General features: G+C 39.4%; 1 protein-coding gene across 2 annotated transcripts; it reads left to right on the forward strand.

Moving 5' to 3' along the window:
* Positions 1–6,626: 6,626 nt before the first annotated feature.
* cnih2 (cornichon family AMPA receptor auxiliary protein 2) lies at positions 6,627–19,888 on the forward strand. 2 transcript variants are annotated; one of them, XM_085288568.1, is made up of 6 exons: positions 6,627–7,272; positions 10,255–10,323; positions 14,063–14,110; positions 17,495–17,607; positions 17,686–17,829; positions 17,955–19,888. In XM_085288568.1, exons 1-6 carry the CDS (start codon positions 7,135–7,137, stop codon positions 17,980–17,982), a joined length of 540 nt encoding a protein of 179 aa, XP_085144694.1. In that variant the 5' UTR covers positions 6,627–7,134; the 3' UTR covers positions 17,983–19,888. The 2 variants fall into 2 exon arrangements, with proteins under 2 accessions (XP_085144694.1, XP_085144693.1); XM_085288567.1 differs by lacking the exon at positions 6,627–7,272 and adding an exon at positions 7,300–8,335.
* The last annotated feature ends 2,683 nt before the right edge of the window (positions 19,889–22,571 follow it).

Raw genomic sequence — 22,571 nt, forward strand, 5'->3', positions numbered from 1 at the left:
CAAAGTGCTTGCTGATAGGGGGTCATATGATTGTTGTTTTTTTTTCTCTGAATGTATTATTGTAGGGTCTACCTTACAATATAAAGCACCTTGAGGCGACAGTTGTTGTGATTTGGTGCTGTACAAATACAATTGAACTGACTTGAATCCTTGTGTCAGTATATGCTGCTGCTTTGAAGGCTGCTGCTTTGCTCGTTGTGCTCTATGGAAAAGGTAAAGGGAAGGGGATTCCTGAGACAATAAAAGCACAAAGTAATTACAAGAATAGCAATAGGTGGCTTACAAGTCAATGCATCTGTCTTAGTTTTACATGGAGACATAACTTTATCCCCTCAAAGAAAGACACAAAATATCAAAAATCTTCCAAACCCTACAGAAGACAATAAAGCTTGCATTGTTTTCTCTGTGATGACATCTTGGACTAGTTATCTGTCCAGGGTGTTCTCTGCTGCTCACTCCACGACAGCTAGAAAATGCTTCTGTCCTGCTGTAATCCTGATTTCAATAAGGAAAATAAATGGACGCATGGACAGACGGATGGATGGGGTGTATTCTTTGAAGGACAGGCTTTTATTCCAGATTAGTAATTACAGTGGTGTTTAAAACAAAAAGAATTGGATTGTGAAATATGAGACACGTGTTTCACATTAAACAACATCTCCCAAATCATCTTTGTACACTTCTTCTCAAATCAACACTCTCAGGATGATCAGAACAACAAAGGGCACAAAACATTTGATTATAGCAAAGAGACTAAAAAGCAACCTTCCAGGGTTTGTTTCAGTTGCTATAGCAACTGTTGCTGCTCCTGTGTATCCATGGATGTTAAAGACGTTTTTCATCACGGTGGTCATGCTGAGCGATTTAATTTTTTTGGCAGACACTTGTAAATTGTTTTCAACTTGTATTGAGTGTATTAAAAATGTGATAATATCCGCATCAACTGTCACTGTTGCTTTTACTGTACCTATCACAGCCAACCCCACAAAAAGTTTCTTGTATTTGACACACACACACACAAAACAGCTTAGCATTTCCCGGAGACTTACAAATCCATCATATTGTTACATATGCACGTTTTTGTCCAGCATGAAGGGTTAAAAATGCATTTTAATCACTGTGCTGCACAGAGTCTTGTCAGGATTTTATGTTGTCTTCTATACAAGAACCTCCTTGAGCTTTTCCACTGGCAGCTTTGATGCCCAAGACAGCTTCCTGACAGCAGCATGAAGCTGTTTTGTGTTGCAAACTAACAACAAATGTACCACTTAGCTGTGGTAAGGTCAAATATATGCGTTAGGATTGTAAAGTGTATGTACGACTCTCCGACTTCCTGGCAGTTGACTCTGATTGTTTTTTCTGCTTACAGCAATCAATAAAACTGACATTTTATTTGGGACCAGAGGTCAGAAGGTCATGAGTCTTGATTTACGGCATATCAATAGCTGATGATTTCCTCACTCTTTAGTACTCTCGGGATGTTCTTTTACATCACCTCACTAAACACCTTCGACATCATTGTGCTGAAACAACTGAGACCAGTTTGTGCCATGATACTCCCCGAGGTCATGTGACCGGGGATAATGAGCTAATAAAGCATGCACATCTCTAAATTCAGGGGCGGACTGAACTGCTTGATTTGTTTTCTCTGATTTCTCAGCGAGGTTGCTTTCTCTCCCTGAGACTACCAAGCATGGATTCCTCAAATGTACAGCAAACACAAAGTTGCAGGACTGCAGAATTCACTTTAGGGTTCTTTATTTAGCTCCACATCATTAGTCATCTCAGGGCACTTATATAGTCAGGTTACGAATTCTGCTTTAGTGAGTCATTCCTAAGTCAATACTGCTGTTAGGCACCTAATGCGACCATCTGTTGCTGCCTCTGCCTCTCATATGTTGCCATCTTGTGGACAATTTAAAATCTGCCAGTCCTCATTTGTATTAATGCACCGAGTTAAAACATTAAAATGGTCTGAGGAAGGCTAAATGAATGACAGTGTTAGTATATGATAATAAGAAAACAACACCACCAACAACACATTTTTTATACATTTGGACATTTGATATATTTATACTTGTATGTATGTTTATTGTAGAGTCTGATGGTGAATAAAAGCACTGATGTGCACTGTCTGGTGTAAGTTCTGACTGACAATAAAGTGGCTATTCTAGTCTGTTCTATTCTATTCTGTTCTATTCTTCTTGTGTCTGCGTTCATTACATTTACATTACCATAATGAGGGGAAATAATACTCATAAATGTGGTTGACTTATATAATTAATTTCTTTCTTTCTTTTAAGATTTATTAATGGGCATTTTGTTGCTGGGTAGGACTGTGAAGCAAAAACAAAAGAAGGGAACGACAGCAGGCAGCATGAACTGTACAATGCCCTGTGGCACGTGGCTTTCCTGCTCAACCTTGTGCGTTAAAGCATAGCTGATTTATTTCCTCTGTATTTGCTTGCCATTTGGAATTATATTAGATTTACATATAACAATTTGACAGACTACTGTCCTGTAGAGCTAAAAAATCAGGGGTGTCAAACTCCAGTCCTCGAGGGCCAGTATCCTGCTTGTTTTTGAGATATCCTTGCCCTACCTGCTGCTGATTACCTGGATCAGGTGTGCTTTGCCAATAAGAAGTTACAAGGGCAGGTTAGTTGGAAAACAAGCAGGACAGTGGCCCTCGAGGCCTGGAGTTCAATACCTGTGTAATAAATGAATAAATAAATACATGAAATTTACTGGCATGGAATCTGCAGCCTGATCAAACAATTAGACTCAATGTGCTAATGACAATCAGCAAAGTTTTTAGTTTCAGGCAAAATCCTGAATGAATCCAGGTCCCTGAATGATTCTCACTTTTATTTTCATGATAGTTTGGTCCAGCCTTCCTGCTGAGCAGCTCAAATAAGGGAGCAAGTGTAGAATTTTTGCATTTTTAATGAGCAAAGGGTGCTCACACCAAATACTAATTAGTTTTTTGTTTTGTCTAACTCACAATAAAAAATACAAATCACGGCATTGAAAGCATCCTCCATTCAAATAGTTTTTCAATAAGCACCTAAAGCTTTTGTCCCCAATATCCATTTTGGTTATTCCTTCTCTTTTCGTCCGCCTTCTATCTGTTATTAGATGCTCAATATCAATATCATGCCAATAAGGCACATGCGATAAACCGTAAATAGTTATGTATCTGTTCTTTTTCATTCCTTTGCACATGTGTGTGGGTACTCTTGTGATGCTTTTGGGACCATGCACATACATGAGGTGCTGCAGTCACTGATTACTGCCACTAGTGGGAAGCCTAAAGCCACTAATAAGATAAGAGCAAGTCTTTCATGGTTTAAATGATTTTGCTTGTGCTGCAAGATTTGGATTCTGTTCAAGCTTGTTTTTGAAAAACGTGTCAAATAAAAACCCACGAAAACATCAATACATACAGACAGGCAGAGAGGGTAAAAAAGACAAGCCCTTCAAATCTGACCTTTATTTTGACACAGGTTAGTCGGTGACACCAAAGCCAAGTGGTGGCCTTAGAGTTCTGTGAGGTGAAAAAATATGGGGCTTGTTTTCCTTTTACCATAGACGTACACCCACAGTACATTAAATACGCTTTCCTGCATTTATACATACATGCAAATATAGATGTAATACCAGCCTTAAGATCAAGTGAGGTCATTTTAATCAGAGAAACTCAGGAAATGTTCACTCTGAGGGCCAGAGGACTAACCTTTTTGGACTTTGTCCTATGGTTTCTGGGCCAGAAACACTCATTTCATGCTATGAGTTCTGAGCTACTGGCTCAAGATGGAGCCAAAACCTCATTTGGCAGCCTTTAGGACCTGTGGCATTTAACTGGAGCTCATATCCAGTGTGACCTCCATCAGTCTTTCAACACAAAAACACTCAAAGGATGCTGATTGTGAATTGAACAAGCGAACTGTGTGAGATATCTGTGATACTTTTTTATTGATTGTTCACTGTGCTCCCTGGTTTACCAAAATAAATGACATCGGGATAAGGAGGCTGAAGGACAGAAAGTAATTTTGATTAAAAATAACATCTTGACACAGTTTGATCAGACTGCAGGGAACCCCCACTGCCGACAACACAGTAACCCAAAATAGACCAGCAACCTCTGCTTTCCTCGGCTGTCAGATGGCTAGCACACTTACCCAGACTGGCAAAAAACAAACAAACAGCAACAACAAAACACCTCTAACCTTTTAAACAAACCATCATCCAACTCCAATTTGCGAATCTGTGGTGTGTCAGTGTCAGTCATTGCAATACGCTCTTAAAGATCTGTTTTTGTTTGTTTTTTTTTAATTAAGATTGGGCTGAGAAGCAGCTCTTAGTGTCTTTATGAGCTAACCGGATCTGGAGATGCTCACAAAGCACTGATCAATGTGTCACCCAATGTGATAAAGTTACACAGCCAAATGGAACTATAGTTTTATGGAAGATGAACAAGAATATCAGTCTGAGTGTTTTCTCTAACAGAAAATGTTACAACAGAAATGTTGCAGGATTGAAATCTATGTAATGACTTTTCTTCATTCTTTCCTTACGATCAGAAATAACAGACATTTACAATACCTCTTAATATTTAGGCTGTACTTATTATTAATGAAGCATAACAATAATATCAGCATGAAAGCAATGTAACCACTGCTGTATATCTTGCAGTACAGAAACATGGAAAGTAATAAACAGAGCGCGTCTGGTTAATCCCTGACTCCTTGAGCTACTGAACTTCAAGTTACCCCCAAGCACCTGTGAGAGTGTATGAATGTTAGGCTGTATGAATTGAATGCGTGAATGTGACTTGTAGTAGAAAGTACTTTAAGTGTTCAACAGAGTAGAAAGGTGCTAAATACATTATATTGCCAAAATTATTCCCTCACCCATCCAAATCCCTGAATTCAGGTGTTCCAATCCCTCCCATGGCCACAGGTGTATGAACTCAAGCACGTAGGCATGCAGACTACTTCGAAAAACATTTATTAAAGAATGGGTCGCTCTCAGGAGCTCAGTGAATGTCAGCATGGTACCGTGGTAGGACGCCACCTGTGCAACAGGTCCAGTCATGAACTTTCCTCACTACGAAATATTCCACAGTCAAAAATCTAATTGGAAGTGATTGGGAATGACAGCAACTCAGCCATGAAGTGGTAGCCAATGTAAAATCCCAGAGTGGAGTCAGTGGATGATGAGGTCACAAACTTTCTGTAGGGTCAGTCGGTACAGACCATCAAACTTCTTGTGGCCTTCAGATTAGTTCAAGAACAGTGCACAGAGAGCTTCATGGAATGGAGATGCATGCCTGAGCAGCTCCATTCATTCAAGTCTTACGTCAGCAGTGCAAAGCATTGGATGCAATTGTGCAAAGAATGCTGCCAGTGGACTCAATCAAGCTTCTCGGTCTGGCAAAATATACTGTATATAGAAAGTATTTCTACAGAGTATATCTACAGTATATAGAGAGATATTGTTTATACAGTGCTTAACTTAACTTAGTCATACTATTTATTAATCTTTGCCTCTCTTCCACAGCATGTCTTTTATCCTGTCTTCCTTCTCTCACCCCAACTGGTCGCAGCAGATGGCCCCTCCTCCCTGAGCCTGGTTCTGCTGGAGGTTTCTTCCTGTTAAAAGGGAGTTTTTCCTTCCCACCGTCGCCAAAGTGCTTGCTCATAGGTGGTCGTATGATTGTTGTGCATTTCTCTGTATTATTGTAGGGTCTACCTTATAATATAAAGTGATTTGAGGCGACTGTTGTCATGATTTGTCATTGTATAAATAAAATTGAATTGAATTGAACTTAATCCTTTAATAGACCAATTGCCATAAACACACGAAAACACAAACATTGAAATCTATCCATTGTTATTTATTAGGCAAACAATAAACAAATATCAAAATTTTTATACCAGAATTTGAGCTGGCACACTGGACACCTCGGATAAGTCCGATACTAATCATGGATAGCAGGTATGATCTTTAATTTGGCCTCTTAATCAAAAATAATGTGCCTTTCTAGTTTTTTATTAAATTGTTCTTTAATAAAATAGTGAATTTGAACATTCATGGATAGAATAGTTATATACAAGCATTAAAAATATCATATTGATGAAAGAGCCTACGCTGACTGGAGGAGTAACCATCACAGAAACATAAAAGATAAATACCAACACTGTTAATGTGGGGCAGCTAAAAAAGGTTGGGCCATGGCATAGATCCCTCTAACAGAGGAATTACTTTTCTGAAAAAGCCTACATTGGCCACACAAATAATACGAGTATCAACACTTACATTAGGTGGCACTAGTGGATTCTGTTCATTAATAGAGTGAGAGAATAATCAAAAAGTGAGATTGAGGTATTTAATGAATGCACTGAGAGAATTGAAGGAAATGACAAATGACTGAGAACAACACCCTGTAACAGACAGAGCTATATTTTATGGCATGACAGATGACTGAAAGCGTGGGCGAAAGGGGCTAATAAGGAAGGGGGGGGCACACCAGACATTTGCAGCCTTCCCTGCCCCCTCATCAGTCTCACGGGAACAAGGGATTATGGAAATGTATAAATGCAAGAGAGGGGGAGTCTGACAGACAGAGAGGAAGAGAGAAAGGCAGAGGGGAGAGCAAACAAGAGCGGGAGGGAGACAGAGCGATGCTATTGGCTGACCGTTATAACATCAACCGTGATGGAAATATTTCTCTCGCAGTCTAAGAAATAGAGGAAGAGACAGCCAGAGACAGTAGACTCAGGAAGAACATTCAGGTCTGTTTTCAAAATCTTTGAAAGGGATGAAAAGAAGGGGGAGTTAAAGAAGAAAGAAAGAAAGAAAGGAAAAAGAAAGCAGGGTACACGAGGAGCAGGAGAGATGATAGTAAGGTGGACTAACTTATGACTCCTGAGGGCTGTGGAGATTTTTTTTTTACTTAAGAACAGAAGCGCTTTATTTTTCTTTTAAATCAGCACGAATGGGTTTCAACATGTAGACACTCTGCAGGCTTCTGTGTAAATATTTCCCTGCTAGAATTTAACTATTTAACCTGCACATCAGCAGAGACAAGGCTTCACGTCTTTCTTTTTGTTTTTTGGAGATAACTGAGGGATGCGCTTGAGACAAACATGCAGAGCAGACAGTTCTGACATGGTGTCGACCCAAATTGACAGAGAAGAGGAAAGAGTGGACTGTTCAGATGCAGACACGTCTCCTACCAGGCACAGGTATTCGCTACTCGATATTAAGGTCAGTCAAGATGTCGATCCATGCTAACTGAAACTATCAATAATGTATCGTGATGTCGCATCTCTAAGCCCTCTTGAAGTGCTAACTAATCTTTCGATTCAATTAGAATATCTGCTGCCTCAGTGATTCACCCTTCTCACTTTGTGAAATCAGCAGTGGCAAGTTGTGATTTGCTTTGTCAGAATATAACTGTGTAACATGCAAAGCAATACCTTGAATCTCAGCTAGGATGTAAATAATTACTCAGCAGTTTAGCCATCATTATAAGTAAAGACTCTGTAAATAATAACTCACAGATGTAAACCTGTTAACTATGATATGGAAATATATGCGTCATTAATTGTTCTGGATCCCGAAGCAACAGATGAACAGAAAGCCATACAACAAACTACAAAAACTACAAAAAGCCATAACCGACTGGGACAATAATTCTCGCTGTTTTTACTGCTCTTAGTATCGACTAGTAACCTGTGCTTCTGTTGTCGGCGTGTCAGTCAGACTCTTGGTGGTTCGTCAGTAAAAACAAAAAAGAAAAAAAAACCATGATGTGTAGGCTTTCTCTAAAGAGAAACTGCAGGAAGGACAAGGAGGAGACAGACATTTTCCCTGTCAGAGACTGAAAAGAGGAGCACTGGGCCAGCGGCAGACTACTGTGGCTGTGAACAGACACACAAGTGCTTCCTAGATCAAAGCAAGGAAGGAGCTGTCCTGCTGTCAGATTTACAAGAAGAGACAAAGACAGAAAGCAAGTAAGCAGTGGAGCTGCGACGTCAGCTGATTATTGATTGTTTCTAAAACTGAGTGCTTTACCCACCTGGACAATATAGACTCAGCTTGCATCAAAGGGGGAAACCAACAATAGCCTCTACCACAGTAAAAGGAGGAGGGGGAGTGACCAGTAGCCAGAGAGAGGCAGAGAGCAGGGAACCAGTTTCCTTTCTCTCCCTTCACCCGTGTCCTTGTCAGGCTGGCTGGTGCAGCCATGGCGTTCACCTTTGCGGCCTTCTGCTACATGCTCACCTTGGTACTGTGTGCAGCTCTCATCTTCTTTGTCATATGGCAGGTGAGTGGCACGGTGAACACACCAGAACTAAGACTGACACACGTAGGGCCTGCAGCATCCTCACTGTAGCATCCCACACAGGCAGACTAGCGCGGCCGCCTACACACAGGTGTACAGAGCTGCTGGCAACATAACATACACACTTCAGCCCCTCTAGAGATAATGATATGCATTAAAGGTGTAATTGTACTTATCAGACACTTCAAATGATCTCCTAAGAGCCACCCGATGACACTTTGACAAAAAGCACAGATTCCTGCTGGCTTCATCCCTCCACATAAAAGCAACTTATGATCCCAGAGAACTGATGATAAACATTTCCACGTAAGGCGTTCGGGCTTCAGCAAACTCCAGATAATGAGTACAGACAGTCAGCAAAACACAGTGATCATAAATCTCACCACCAGACTGTTGTGAATCTGTCTGCCCGCAGGCATTTTCAGTGGAATTTGCACAGCTATCGCTGGAGACCAGTGCACTCGGTTTGCCTGTTACACAGACTCAACAAACACCGCAGCTTTGATCTCTCACCTTTAACATTCCCTCCGTGGAGGCAGGAACACGGCGAAGCACAAAAACGCATCATTATGAATATAGGACTTGAAATGACTAACGTACCAATTGACTAAGTGGGTGAGACTACATATGACTCAGTGAGTGTGTCTGTGTGTGAAAGAGACAGCGAGAAGCCTGCGTCTGGCTCGGCTCTCGAGCATGTGACCGAAACGCTTATCAACCTATGATTTTGTTCACCCCTTCCCCCAGTCTGCTTCCACCCACGGGCACAGCACCCCAACTGTATGTGGCCGTCGACCAATCAGAACCTCGGTTCACTGGTATAGTAACCATGGTGCCCACTGAGGGGCTCATCATGTCGCCATGGAAACTGCATCTGTTTACAACAGAGCTAATTGTGAACGAAGACGAGGGCGAGCCATATAGGCTCGTACAGTATGTGGAAGGTGCTCTCCCCTTCGTGCCATCAGTCACTGCTGATGTTCACTTTTCTGCAAATGATGTCTGCTTGTTATGGCTTTTCAATGAGCCGTCAAAGGGAAGCTTAGCTCTTTAAAACCTGAGCCGATGATAAGCACAGCAGGTGGCCTTTACACTCCGAATTATTCGTGTTTTTATAGAGCTATTAATCAGGGAGCTAGTGAGAATAATTGTCACTTATACTCGCCTCACTGGAGGCAGTTAGAGTGTATTGGTGTATCTGAACAAGTGCCCTCAGTATATTATATTTCAATATGCAGAGAGACACTCAAGACAGTGTATGTACCAGAAATGTACCGCAATGCTCTTAAATATCAACCCAGCTAAAAAATGCTCAGTCAAAGAGCTTCTTGCATTTTAAATTTCTCAAGCACTTCTTGGACGACTCCTGGCATTTGTGTCTTAATATTAATCTTCCAATGTGAACTTAATTACTGGTCTCAACGTAAGAATCAACCCTTATGTAATTTCTTAGTGCAATGCATTTATCTACTCCTGCAGCTTTTCATCGTTTTTTTTTTTTACAGGAATTGGATAATGCAAAGCTGTATGGGGTGAATTAACCATCCAAGCTGTTCTTATTCAGGGACAAATTTCAATCAAAAATCCTTTAGCACAAGCACTACTACATAATCACACATGATGTCAACACAACATGACCTTCCTAACAGCATAAAGGGCAATAGCAAATGTCTGCATTTACATATGCCACTAACTCACCATATGTACTCAAAGTGATCTGAAAGCAGCTGCAGCTGTGGATGTAGGGATCGCAACAGTGTTCAGCCGACTCAGCCGAACCAAATTTACGAGTGGCGAGAAGACAACAGCTACATTTGCATTACAGTTGCAGCGTAGTGGTGGTGAAACAAAAACAAGCTCACGTGTCCAATATTATTATTTTATTTTATTATTTTTTTCAGATCATTGCGTTTGATGAGCTTCGCACAGACTTCAAAAACCCCATCGATCAGAGCAATCCCACCAGAGCGGTAAGAACCCTGCTGTTTCACTTCTTGCAAGAATGATCAAACCTTCATGTGCACACAGAGAAATCCCTTCTTTGTACTTTCAAGGAGACTATACATTTAAGGTTTTGCCCCCCAAATATTGCCTATGCTGCATATTTTCCGAGCACAGTTCACAAAGTTTCACGTTCATTTCATAAATAAACACAGCAAACGCTTTTTTCCAAGCCTGCAATCACCAAAAAAAATGAAATCATCATGTTATGTAAATGAGAGTTTGAGGTTTTTGGAGCGAAAGCTTTCATATATTTAATTCGGCTACATTTAGCCTTATTCATTAATATTTCTAAATCAAATATTTGCCCTACTTTGAAAACACTAATCCAAGCTTCCAGGTGATTGCTACAGTAACACCCAGGCAGTGTTTCCCTGAATGCTCATTTGTATGCAGATTGAAGCAATCAGCCTCCTACAAAGACCACGGCTCGTTGGCTTAATCAGTTACAGAGATTCATGCAAATGAAGTTGCTTTTTAGACAATGAGATACTGTAGTGTCGCCACAATAGGAGTGCAATTTGGAGTTTTCACCTTACCGTAACGAGAACAAACGCATTCACTCGATCCAAAGTGACAGATAAATAATTGCTGATTGAAAGTTAGCACAACTATTTATCCTCTCATGTTGCAGAGCTGTTTGCTTACAGTATGTATAAGTTTTCTTCTGAAGATGAAATAACATTATCATGAGTCAGTAGTTCGAGCTATTATTCGCTTAGCAAGTTAACAGCAGCTGTGATTATCGTTTTCACAGGATAGCTAATGTTCTAGCAATCATGTGAACCTGCATCTGAACTGCAAAGTGAGAGTGATGAGGAGTGGGAGAGGAAACTGTGAAAGCAGACTGTAGGAGTGTGAAGGAATGCCAGCTACAAGGGGGTGGACACAATAACTGCAACACCTGTAAATTATAATGCAGTCAAATACAATGGAGCACAAAAGCCACAGTGGATCTTTTACTTTCCTCGGGACAACGATGGAGAGCTGTCTGACAAACAATCCCCATTAGAACTTTTCTGGTTTCACAGCAGTGAGATAAGTATTGAGGCCACTCTGTAGGACTGGTGACAACCTAAACACGCTGTCTGATGTCACCGTTTCAAATGTGTTCAGAAATAACTGGATCTGGCAGGACGCGACACTGCCGGTCTCTCCCCAAAATCAATAAGCTGCACAAACAGAAGACAAGCGAAGGCAACAGCCATGGAAGATAAACAGCAATTATATTTGTGGTTAGCTGAGAGCAACACATGTTCACTAGAGTGCGGTTGTGTACAAAAAAGGACAAAAGCAGTCAATATTTGTCGGGAAGAGAGAGAAAGAAATGATAGAAAGACAGAGCGGAAGAAGCTAGACATCTGTTTTTGAATCAGGTTTCTGCGTAAAGCCTTTAATCACAGTAACACTCAGAGGGAGAACCACCCCATCCATAAAGAGCCCTTCTATGGCTACTTCCCCCGTTAAAACAACAAAATTAAACACATCATAGTGGTAAAATTTATTCCTTTTCAGGCCTCCTTTTATGCCATTAGCTCTAGAAAAGTTATGAGGCAGATTGTCAGGGAGATCACTCATTTGCGTCTCTGATAATAACGGCTTAATTAGATTACCAATCTAACTACAGCACTCTTTGCCCTGTAATTGTTGCTCCTTTATCTCTTCTGTATATTGTGTATATTGTGAAATGTCTCCGCTGCCTTTGATTAACATCCTCAGTCATGTTTCTTTATTGGAACTATTAAATATTCAGAGCAAATTGGATGACCTGACACAAATAGGGCCACCTCGGGGAGGCTACGAGCTGTAAAATCTGAGCAGCGCAATGATTTACACCGACAACAATAAACCATATGATGCACAGAAGCTAGGCTGGCACTTTCGCTCCTTAAATAACAGCACTGTGGAGGAAGGACTAGAAAGAAAGAACGAAAGAAAGAAAGAAGGCAGGAAATTACACTGAGCATACTAACAACAGTGAAGGTAGAGTGCCTGTGTCTAATTCAGGGCAAAATCCACTTTTCCCTTTCAGGTCACCAGTTTTAATTTATGTCCACAGACTCATAAAAGCTGGATGTTGCTCCAGCTACACTAAGCCGATATCACCGGTTGGTAGCCAAGATAGATGCCTCAATATGTCAGAATGACTAGACATGCTTATCCACTTGATGTATTATATTTAACAAAATAAATGAAGCCAAGCAAATTAACAGCCCTGTGATAATTATCTGACTATAGACATTATGGTTACACAATAAAGCAATAACTTTCTGTTGATGGAAACGGATAAACGGGGCAAATGAAGTAGAGCAAAACATCTAATTTGCCTTGCTGACTAATCAATGGACAACCAAAGAAAACATCTGCATGAGCCGAATATCTGATGTCAGGCTCATGTACTCAAAGACGGATGGCTTTAATTTTAAAACTGATAATTGAGCTTTCTATAATGGCTCAGAGACTCCGAGCTGATAGCTTTACAAGATAAGGTGGGAGATGTGCGCACAGGGTTTTTTCCCTGCAATATGAGATTTGCTTCTCAAATAGGTTTCAGCCACATAAATGAAAAACAAATCAACACCATTGTAAGTATTTTATTATTATTATTAACTGAAAATGAATTTATTCAAGTATAATATACAGTTTGTGTTTCTCAAATTTCATAAAAAAGAACAAGTCTGATTTCTGCCATAGGTGGGCACAGGTATGATTAATGACATTCATTAAGGCTCTAGATCAGGACTGTCACTAGTGTCATTAATAAAACCTATATTTAACTCATATTTCATGCAAAAGTTGTACCTGTTGTATGTGCCCAGATCATGGTTATGGCCTTATAGTCCACAGCCAAATGAAAAGTCCTGTCTGCACCAAACCAAGGTTATTATAAATAAAAATAAAAGACTGGCCTAAAAAACAAAAATAAATAAATAAATAAAACTAAAATACACTAAAAAAAATCCATATGAATGTATCATTTTGGTCAAATTAACCAACAATACCAGAATGAAGACGTACTTGCGTGTGTGTGTTTATTAGAACAGGGATGTCTACGCAACTGTGTGTGTGGGTCTGTGTATTTTAATATTGTAATACTGTTTTGTATCGTATTGTGTTGAACTTCTGACAGACACCACATGTATAACAACAAAAAGCTGCGGCTAAAAAAAAGAACCGAAAAACTGTATTAAACTTAAAATTATTAAACAATAGAAACTAAAGTGAAATGAGCAAACTCACTCTGGAAACTAACTTAAATAAAAATTTAAAAAACAGATCTATGATAAAACTGCACCAAAGTGTAAAAATATGTATTTTAGACGTATGATGAAAACAAACTCGGGAGTTTTAGTTTTTTAAAAAAGAAGGTAGTTAATTAATTACTATCAGTTGGTAAGTGTATTTTTCCATGGTACTATTGTTGGCCTGGTGATCTAATGTAATATACAGCTGCATATTACAGTATCACTATACCCATAATACTGATATTTAAGCAGGAATGCTAACATAAAACTAGCCATCAGGTCCAGTTTTTAGATTTTATCACTATATTTAATATCTGTCCAGTTTAAAAAATCCTCCAAAATAATAATAATAAATATTCACTCCAGTCTACGATCGTCTATTGTTTCTGCTATGAGACAGCTATTTCTGTTAGGCATTGACAGTAATATTGTTGACCGGACTTTCTTTATATCCTCTCCACAGAGAGAAAGGATTCTCAACATTGAAAGGATCTGCAACCTGCTTCGCAGGGTGAGTAATAGCTGTTTTTCATCTGCTGGTGGTGGATGACTAAAGCAGAGGGGCTTCACAGAGCCATGACCGTTTGTCTTTTTTCATTGTGAGGACCATGACACACACTGATTCATTTCACATGTAGCCCGTCCCCACAACACGCCATTACCTCTTTACAGGCACACAGTGATGGAGAGCACTGATACAGCCCAGATGTTGTCAGCTTTTTATTTCAAGGCTTTCAGAAAAAGAACTTTGTGTCCGTGAAAGATCACACACTGTGGAGGCCATTTTAAACATGCTTGTGCTTGAAGATGGCCAGTGCCATTGGGTTTTTTTGATTCAAAGTTAATGGATAAATAAATAAAAATATATAAAATTACAAGAGTTTAATTTAATACTACTACTACTACTAATTGTAGTATTAGGGTCTATATGCTAATGTAGTAAAGAGCATTTTCTGAGAAGGTTTGCCCTGGGTTCAAATTGTTACCATTTTCTCGGGTTTTTTTTACGTTTTTCTTTATATAGCTGCTCAGTGCAAGAAAATAAAATGCCACTGATGCATAATTACAATACCACCATGTTATTGAAAAGGAACTCTTATTGCTGCAGTGGAAATATAATTTCAATTACCCTTAACTGCTACACAGGTTTAATCTAGCGTGGTAATTAGACTACATATGTATTAGTGATATTTGCTCCAACCAATCACTGCTGAAATTGGTTCCACTAAAAATATTCAAATAATATTGAAACAGATTGTAATGATTGATGGAGCCAGCTAAGGGTTATGATGTCAGTCAAAGAAATGTAAGTTGTTATTTTGCAGCCATATTTTTGAACTAGCATCAAGATCAAATTGCTACGTGTATGTGATGTGATAGTTCTTATTACATTAAGTTCACATTAAATAAGGTTCATTTGTATAGCACTACAAAGTACTTCCCAAAAACAGAATAAACAAACAATAGATTTTTATAAAAATTAAACTATTAATCACTTAAAATAGACCATGCAAGACTTTATAAAAGCGATAATGTGTAAAGAATAAATTGAAATGAACATAATTAAAAGTTAAAACAAAACTTGGTGTTAAGCTAAGAATCTTAAAGATAAAAATGTTATAATAAAATTTGCAAGAAACAGGTCTTTAGCAGTAAAACACTAAAAGAAGACACTGGCAAAACTACCCTGAATGCTGCAGGCAGGTCACCCCACAACCAAGAAGTAGTGATGTGCGGATCGATCCTGAAATATCAATTCCTCCGATACCAATCATTTATGTTCTAGAATCGATTCTCACATTAAAATATCGATATTTTAGTAATTTAGGGTAAATTTGTAGTTTATCATTAACAGGAACACAGTGGAAAGAAACTATAACATTCGGATTGTCTACACTCAAAGGAACTACTTCCTCTTCCGCCTTTCATAGTCATTTGCGAAATAGGCTGTCTGTCTTGCAGCCCCTTGGCGTGCGCACTCACAACAATGGCTGAGCGTAATTGGAGTCATGTGCGAACCTATTTTACCTCCACAAAAACTGAGACGTGGTTTGCGATACATGTGGCAAAAACGTGAGGTGTTGTGGCCACACTAGGGAGACAAAGGCTATTGGGGGGATAAATACATTTTACAGTGTTTATTTATCGGATAAAATACGTTAAATGTCCGGAAACAGCGGGGGTGTCCAAATTCAGAGGCTGCTTCCACCTGAGGGCCCGGCCTTCGCGGTCTAAAGAAAGCCAGGTAGTACGGCACGAGCTCCCTCGGTGGAGTGAAACTGCTGTCTGCTCCTTGCTATCTAAAATATAACCGGGCACTGGCGTAAACTCTCGACCGTCTCACACTTCTGTTTAATCAGTTTTCTGTTTGACGTTTATTCAGCTGTGTGAAAACCCCGAGGAACCCTCCTGAGGGATTAATAAAGTTACATTTTATTTAATCTAATCTAATAACTTTAATCTCAGCCAAACTGATTTACTCACAAACAAATAAAACACTGAAAAAGCCAAACAATAACATTTTTAAGTTATCTAAGTGACTTATATATCATGTTTAACCCGAGTAGCGAAAGACCGCAGGGGTTTGAAAACAATGTGTCGATGGGCTCAGATATTTGAAGTTTACACAGCTACATTCTCACCTGAAAATATGTTAAAAGTTTTTTTGCGACCCAGAAAGAGAAATAAGAGTAATATTAAAACTAAGCATTGTTGGAAACAAGTACTCTGATGTCCTGTAATCATTATGACGCTATAATTTGAGCTACAATAAATAAAATAAGTTTTTGTACAAAGTATCGGTATCGGATCAGTATCGTCGATACCACCCTGAATATTACTTTGTATCGGATCGGAAAGGAAATCAGTGGTATCGCACATCACTACCAAGAAGCCTACTAGGGGTTACTGGTGGGGCTAACCATGCTAGCTTGTTAGCACGGTTAGCAAGGCACATCCACAGACTGTATGAGTTAAAATGAGAAACACAGATACACAAACCTTCTAACAAATATGAAATACTAGAATTTCACTCACCAAAACTGAAGTACAAAGCCACAGCATTATCTGTAAAACAGTTCTATTAAAATGTTCCCGCACACTGAAGCCCGAGTCTGACATCTGAATTAGCGCAGGTGAAAGCTTAAAAGATTTAAGGTGAAAAGCCAAATAAAGAAAAATTCACCTCCTGTAGTCATTTTGTAGGGGTATATTAGTTATAGCAACCAAAACTCTTTTTTGGAACAAGAAAGCTCTTTAACGTAGGATTATATGGTTACTCACTGACTTGTAGAACAACTTTCAAGTGGCCACTTAAGGAACTTTCTGGTGCTTGCAAGCTGGCCTCATTTAGCCTAGACATTACAGCGTCGGTTCATTCTCAGTGCTCTCATTGCACTGCTTTTGGCTGCTACAGGCAGCTATTTTCAGAGAAAAGTTCTGAAAAGTGGTAACACACTCCCTGCCCAGCATGAAACACTAAAATGTTGATAAGTAAGTGTTCAGAGCTTGTTTCTGCTGCCCTCAAGTTGCCCCCCAAAAGTTTTTGTCCTTTCACAGTAAATGTAGTTTTATCATCTTTGTTGCTATCCTGTTGCCATCTTGAGTCTTAACCCCATCTCAGATTTTCCCAAATAGTATTTTAACAACCAAACGCTAGACTTTACATCACAAGAAAAAAAGGTCAGCAAAAAAGAGTCCACATGCAAGTGAACATATATTTGCACCCGTAACAGCAGCTAGCCCTGACTAACAGCAACACCTTCCGTGTGAAAGTGTTTGCCCTGCAGTGTGGTCTTGTACACTGTAATTCTATCACATCAGTGTTTTCTAAAGAGTTGTTGGAGTGTTATCACTTAATCATTTCAGTTTCCGTCCTTCTTATATTTCTTATTAGTTGGTGGTACCAGAGTACTCCATCCACGGTCTCTTCTGCCTGATGTTCATGTGTGCTGGAGAGTGGGTCACACTTGGCCTAAATATCCCGCTGCTCTTCTACCATCTGTGGAGGTATGGTCCCACAGCAGATGTGTAACTAGTTTGTGTTGGTCTGATGGGTGAGTGAGCCAAACCTCCTGCTTTTTTCAGGTTTTTTCATCGGCCCGCTGATGGCTCAGAGGTCATGTATGATCCTGTCAGCGTGATGAACGCCGACATTCTCAACTACTGTCAGAAAGAGTCCTGGTGTAAGCTGGGCTTTTATCTTCTCTCATTTTTCTATTATCTCTACAGGTAAGTGGGAGATTTACAATGTTTCTCATTTCATAATGACACTTCAAGGAATCCTTAGACGTGTGTTACGATTCATAAATTTGTAAAATTAATTTTAATTTATCATCCTACACTATTTCTTGTAGTATGGTCTACGCCTTGGTGAGCTTCTAACAAACAGGAGAGATGAAGAAATAAAATAACTGTAAAAGAAAAATTGGAGAACAAACGGAGACACAAACCTTTACTTTCTCCATGTATTCTGACCTTTCTGGCTTTGGGCTTTGGAAGTCTAACCTTGGACTAAGCACGAAGAACAATTTGAGTGAATGTGAATTTTTTCGAAAAAGCCTCTTTTCGATTGTATCATTGTACACCCGATACTGCCGTCGGACAACCGGATGAAATCTTGAAGGACTGAAACGCAGGTGTTTGTGTTGCCTTTGACCCATTATACAATTTAACAATATTTCTGAAGGGCTGGATTTTCCCCACGCTGCTCTTAATAATCCAGTCGCTCAACTCACTGTGAATCTCCAAACACTTGGGGACTGGAAAATGAAAAATTATGTCTGTATTCTTTGACTTTGACAATGTACTAAAAGCAGGATTGTTTTGCATATGGAAACTCTGACATCAAACCGTTACTCTGATCGTGTTGCAGGAAATGGGTTAGCAGTGTAAGAGGTTTAACGAACCTGGCATGAGCTGGAGTCTGCACAGACACCTTTAACCAGGACAGAGGATAAAGATTTGCCTGATGCCAGTCTCTGCCAAATGCAAAGTCAAATCAGACATTGGTAAAACGAAAATAAAATGAAATGAGAAAAAAGCAAGGAATTATCCAGGGTTGACTTAAATAAGTTTGACTTTAAGGGTCAATGCTTGTGATGTGCATTCAAAATAGGTGTGTCCAGAGGGCATATTTTACGCTATATGCTAGGTTCATGCTTTCCAAAGAGCGTTCAGCTCAAACATGCCAAAATGTTACCGCTGAAAATCATTGTGCCAAATATAAAATCAAGGTCAAAAGAAAAATGATGAGACTAGAAAGTAGTTGCAGTATTTTGTGCTCTCAAACCTTATCTTTAATTCTACTTTCTTTGGCACAATATTGTTTTTCCTCAAAAAAAAGAAAAAAGAAAAAAAACTTTAGTTTTGTTGTGTTTTTTAGTGTGCAGGAAGCACCTTATTCCTCTTTCCAGTGATGTTTACTCTTATTCATCTGCATTTATACTATAGCCATCTTAGCACAGCAACTCTTCTCTGATTCGAGGTAGAATAGCATAGCATAGTCATCTCATGTACAAAAAAGCAATTAATAACAGTAATCTAGCAATGTAAATTGAGTCATGAGACATATCGATCCAGTGTTATTCAGTGTTTGTAACAGTGAGTGGGACAAAAGTGGCAGATGAGACAATAACGACTCTATGACAGTGTTTCAGCTGTTTAAGGAGTGCAACGACAGCATCGCAATACATCGACAAACATACAGCTGCAAAGGCAACAGACGTAAGAGACACACAATCTTGCTGATGACCAAGATTTATAAACAGTAAAGCCTTTCCTCGGCTGGCCTTTGCCGCCATGTGTTCATTAGATGGATCTGTTTGCAGATAAGTGATGGTTCAGATGTGTGATATCAGTAGGAAAACAGAAACTCTGGGGGCCTGAGAACAAGCTGTGATATTTGCCATACACCAACTCCAGGTGTACTAAATGGTGGTGTTTGATAGACAAACTGTGGGCTCAGATAGGAAAAAATGAGGTAAGGAGTCTCCGGAGAACACGGGTGGGCATTTCTCAGCTGCTAGACATGGCTGGCTGTAATCAGTTACCTTGCCCCCAGCCCTGACTAACCACGTCTTACTGTCAAGGAATGCCCACTTAAAATAATGGTCTCAGCTGCTGCAGCCTACTGAAGTTCTTGTTACGTAGAAGGATTCACAGCAAAAATTGACAAACTGTCATGACATTTATCCAATAATTAAATAGTAGATCTGTTTAAATAAATTTAATTACATTTTATTTTGATAGCACAAAATCACAAGAAGTCACATTTATATTACAAAGTAAAGACCCTACAATAATAGAAACAAAACCCCAACAATCAAACGACCCCCTATGAGCAAGCACTTGGCAACAGTGGGAAGTAAAAACTCCCTGATCATTCGATCAGTGATAAAAGTAACAGTATAATTTTCCAGTGTGTGTTAGCAATATATGAAATTTATTTCTAATGAAAACTATGTTTTCCTTAGAAAACGCCCACACTGCACTGTATACCAGTGCTTGAGGCTGTTTTGCTAAGCTCAGCAAATTCAATACAAATGTTTGTGTACATCAGCATTTCACGCTTTCTTGCCCTGCCTATATTACTTAGCCACAAGCCTATATTTTTCACTGTAGTTTTAGCAAATGTCCCTCAAAACAGGAATAAATGCAATATTTCTTATAGAAAGAAACATTTTTGCATCAGCACTTTTTCCGGCAACAGCACTGTGTTTATCAGATTCATAAAACATTAGCCCCATGCACATTTGTCAAGCTGAAACACTGGGGGGAACGAAATGTACCAAGCCTTTGCTACAACTGGAATACTCACATCAGCTGAATTGTGGTTTGTTAATTTTCACAAAATGTGTTGGCAATTTGGAAAGGATGACTTTAATTCCTAATATTCAATTCAATTCAGTTTTATTTATATAGCTCAAAATCACAACAACAGTGGCCTCAAGGTGCTTTATAGGTGGAAGGTAAAGACCCTTCAATAGTAAAAAGAAAACAGTGAAAATCCCAGCAATCATATGACCCTCAGTGAGCAAGCGCTTTGGTGACGGTGAAAAGGAAAAACTCCCTTTTAACAGGAAGAAACCTCCAGCAGAACCAGGTGTAGGGAGGGGCGGCCATCTGCCGTGACTTTTTGGGATGAGGGGAGGAAGGTTGTGGAAGAAAAGCAGAAATTAATAATAATTAATATAAATCCATGAAGTGTCCAGAACGTACTTACAGTTCTAAAATCACCTTCATTGACTGACATACAGTATGCTCTACATTACAGGAAGCCTAATTTCTTCAAAAAATACATCATATATTAGTCTTAAAGGAGAAAAAAACATGTTTTATAACCATTAATAACCCGTGTCGTTAATGTAGCTGCACTGTAGATGTTCAGGACATACACATACATAAATATAAACAAAGCCTTATCTAAGTCTGAAATCAAGGCACGCAGAGCAAATCAAACTGCCTGTGTGATCTGAATCGCAAGCACTGAAGCAATTTCAGTAGGCTGTCAGTGTGTCTGAAGACAAGACGGTGTATGCTGTTCCAAATAATGTCAAAAGTAATCACAGGACACTGAGACCTCAAAACTACAGTGTGAGCGTGTAGAGTCTGGACAATCGCTTCTAAAGCACAGGAACACGAGGAGGAAAAAAAGGGGGGAGGAGACATACAGCTTGGTTGAATGTCATGTAGTTGCTGTGAACAAAGCCTTTTAGAAAACTGTATTTGAGTATAATTATTTGTATCTGTCTTTTATACATTTCTCATCAACGTACGCTACAGTAAATTTGGTGGATGACTTTATATATATAGATATTAGGCTACACTATGATGTACAGCCGTGCCATGCCGTATTCTAATAAAACAACGATGCCAAAATGTCCATTTCTATGTCGATCATTTCCTGCCTGTTGAGGGTCAGAATTTATTTGTCCATCTGTGAAGAGTTGTCACAGAAATGCGATGTTTCTTCCGAAGATGTGCTAGAAGAGAAAAAATAAAACTGAAGGATGATGGGGACACTGAGTGGTGCATTAGACTGAGGGATAGGAGACGAACTGCCTCATTGAGAAGCTGTTGAAAAACAGCTGCATTTAGAAGTGGTTCCAGAGACATTCAGCCAACCTCTCTAAAGGCACCAGAATAACTAAATACCAATACTGATGTGGAAAAAGCTTCTACTGGAGGGCAGCAGAGAGAGGATTAAAGCCTTTCATTAACGTCTGCACCTTCAGAATACTAACATTTCAAATTATAGAGCTCTGGATGCCTATTAGATTACATAATAAAATGAAGCTGACAGAGTTCGTCTCCACAGAGAGACATCATCACTTCTGAAAATGTCACTGTAGCTATATAACATTTAAAATTCACAAGTTGTGATTCCTCAGAGAGAGAGGGGGGAGAGAAAAAAGACACACAACCTAAAACACTGAGTGTGGGTCTAAACTGGCTCTGGGGCTCATTTGTAGAGTCTGAAAGGTTTGCCAGGTTATCACTTGTTTAAATAATGATTCAGACAGAAAACAGAGAAACAACAAGGCTTCAAGTTGGCGTTTTCCCCTCTGTTTGAAGAGGACAGATCATTCTCCGCTGTCACCATGGAAACTAAACTGTATTAGAAATTCCTGTTGACTCACTCTGAAGCTGAAAACACAGAAAAATCCAATAGAAGTTGGTGCACATGCCTGGCAGCACTGCTTCACTGCCCAGTGCATTTATATTTATTACATCCACTACATACATATCACTTTCATATAAGCAGTTATGACACTTGCTTACACCAAGACACAGACACTGACACGCGCGCATATATACAACATTCACACACACACTGAACCCGCTCACTCACAGCACATGCATCTGTTTCTCGTTCCCTCTCATCCCACGATTCACACTGTTTCACACTCATCATCTCGGGCTCTTCCTTTTTTCAGCACCCTCCACCACCATAATTGTCTCAACTCCTTTCC

Source organism: Mchenga conophoros, linkage group LG10 (genome assembly GCF_057382185.1).
Source record: "Mchenga conophoros isolate Kocher_MC1m ecotype Shallow Benthic linkage group LG10, M_conophoros_male_GT1.1, whole genome shotgun sequence".
Lineage (NCBI taxonomy): Eukaryota > Metazoa > Chordata > Actinopteri > Cichliformes > Cichlidae > Mchenga > Mchenga conophoros.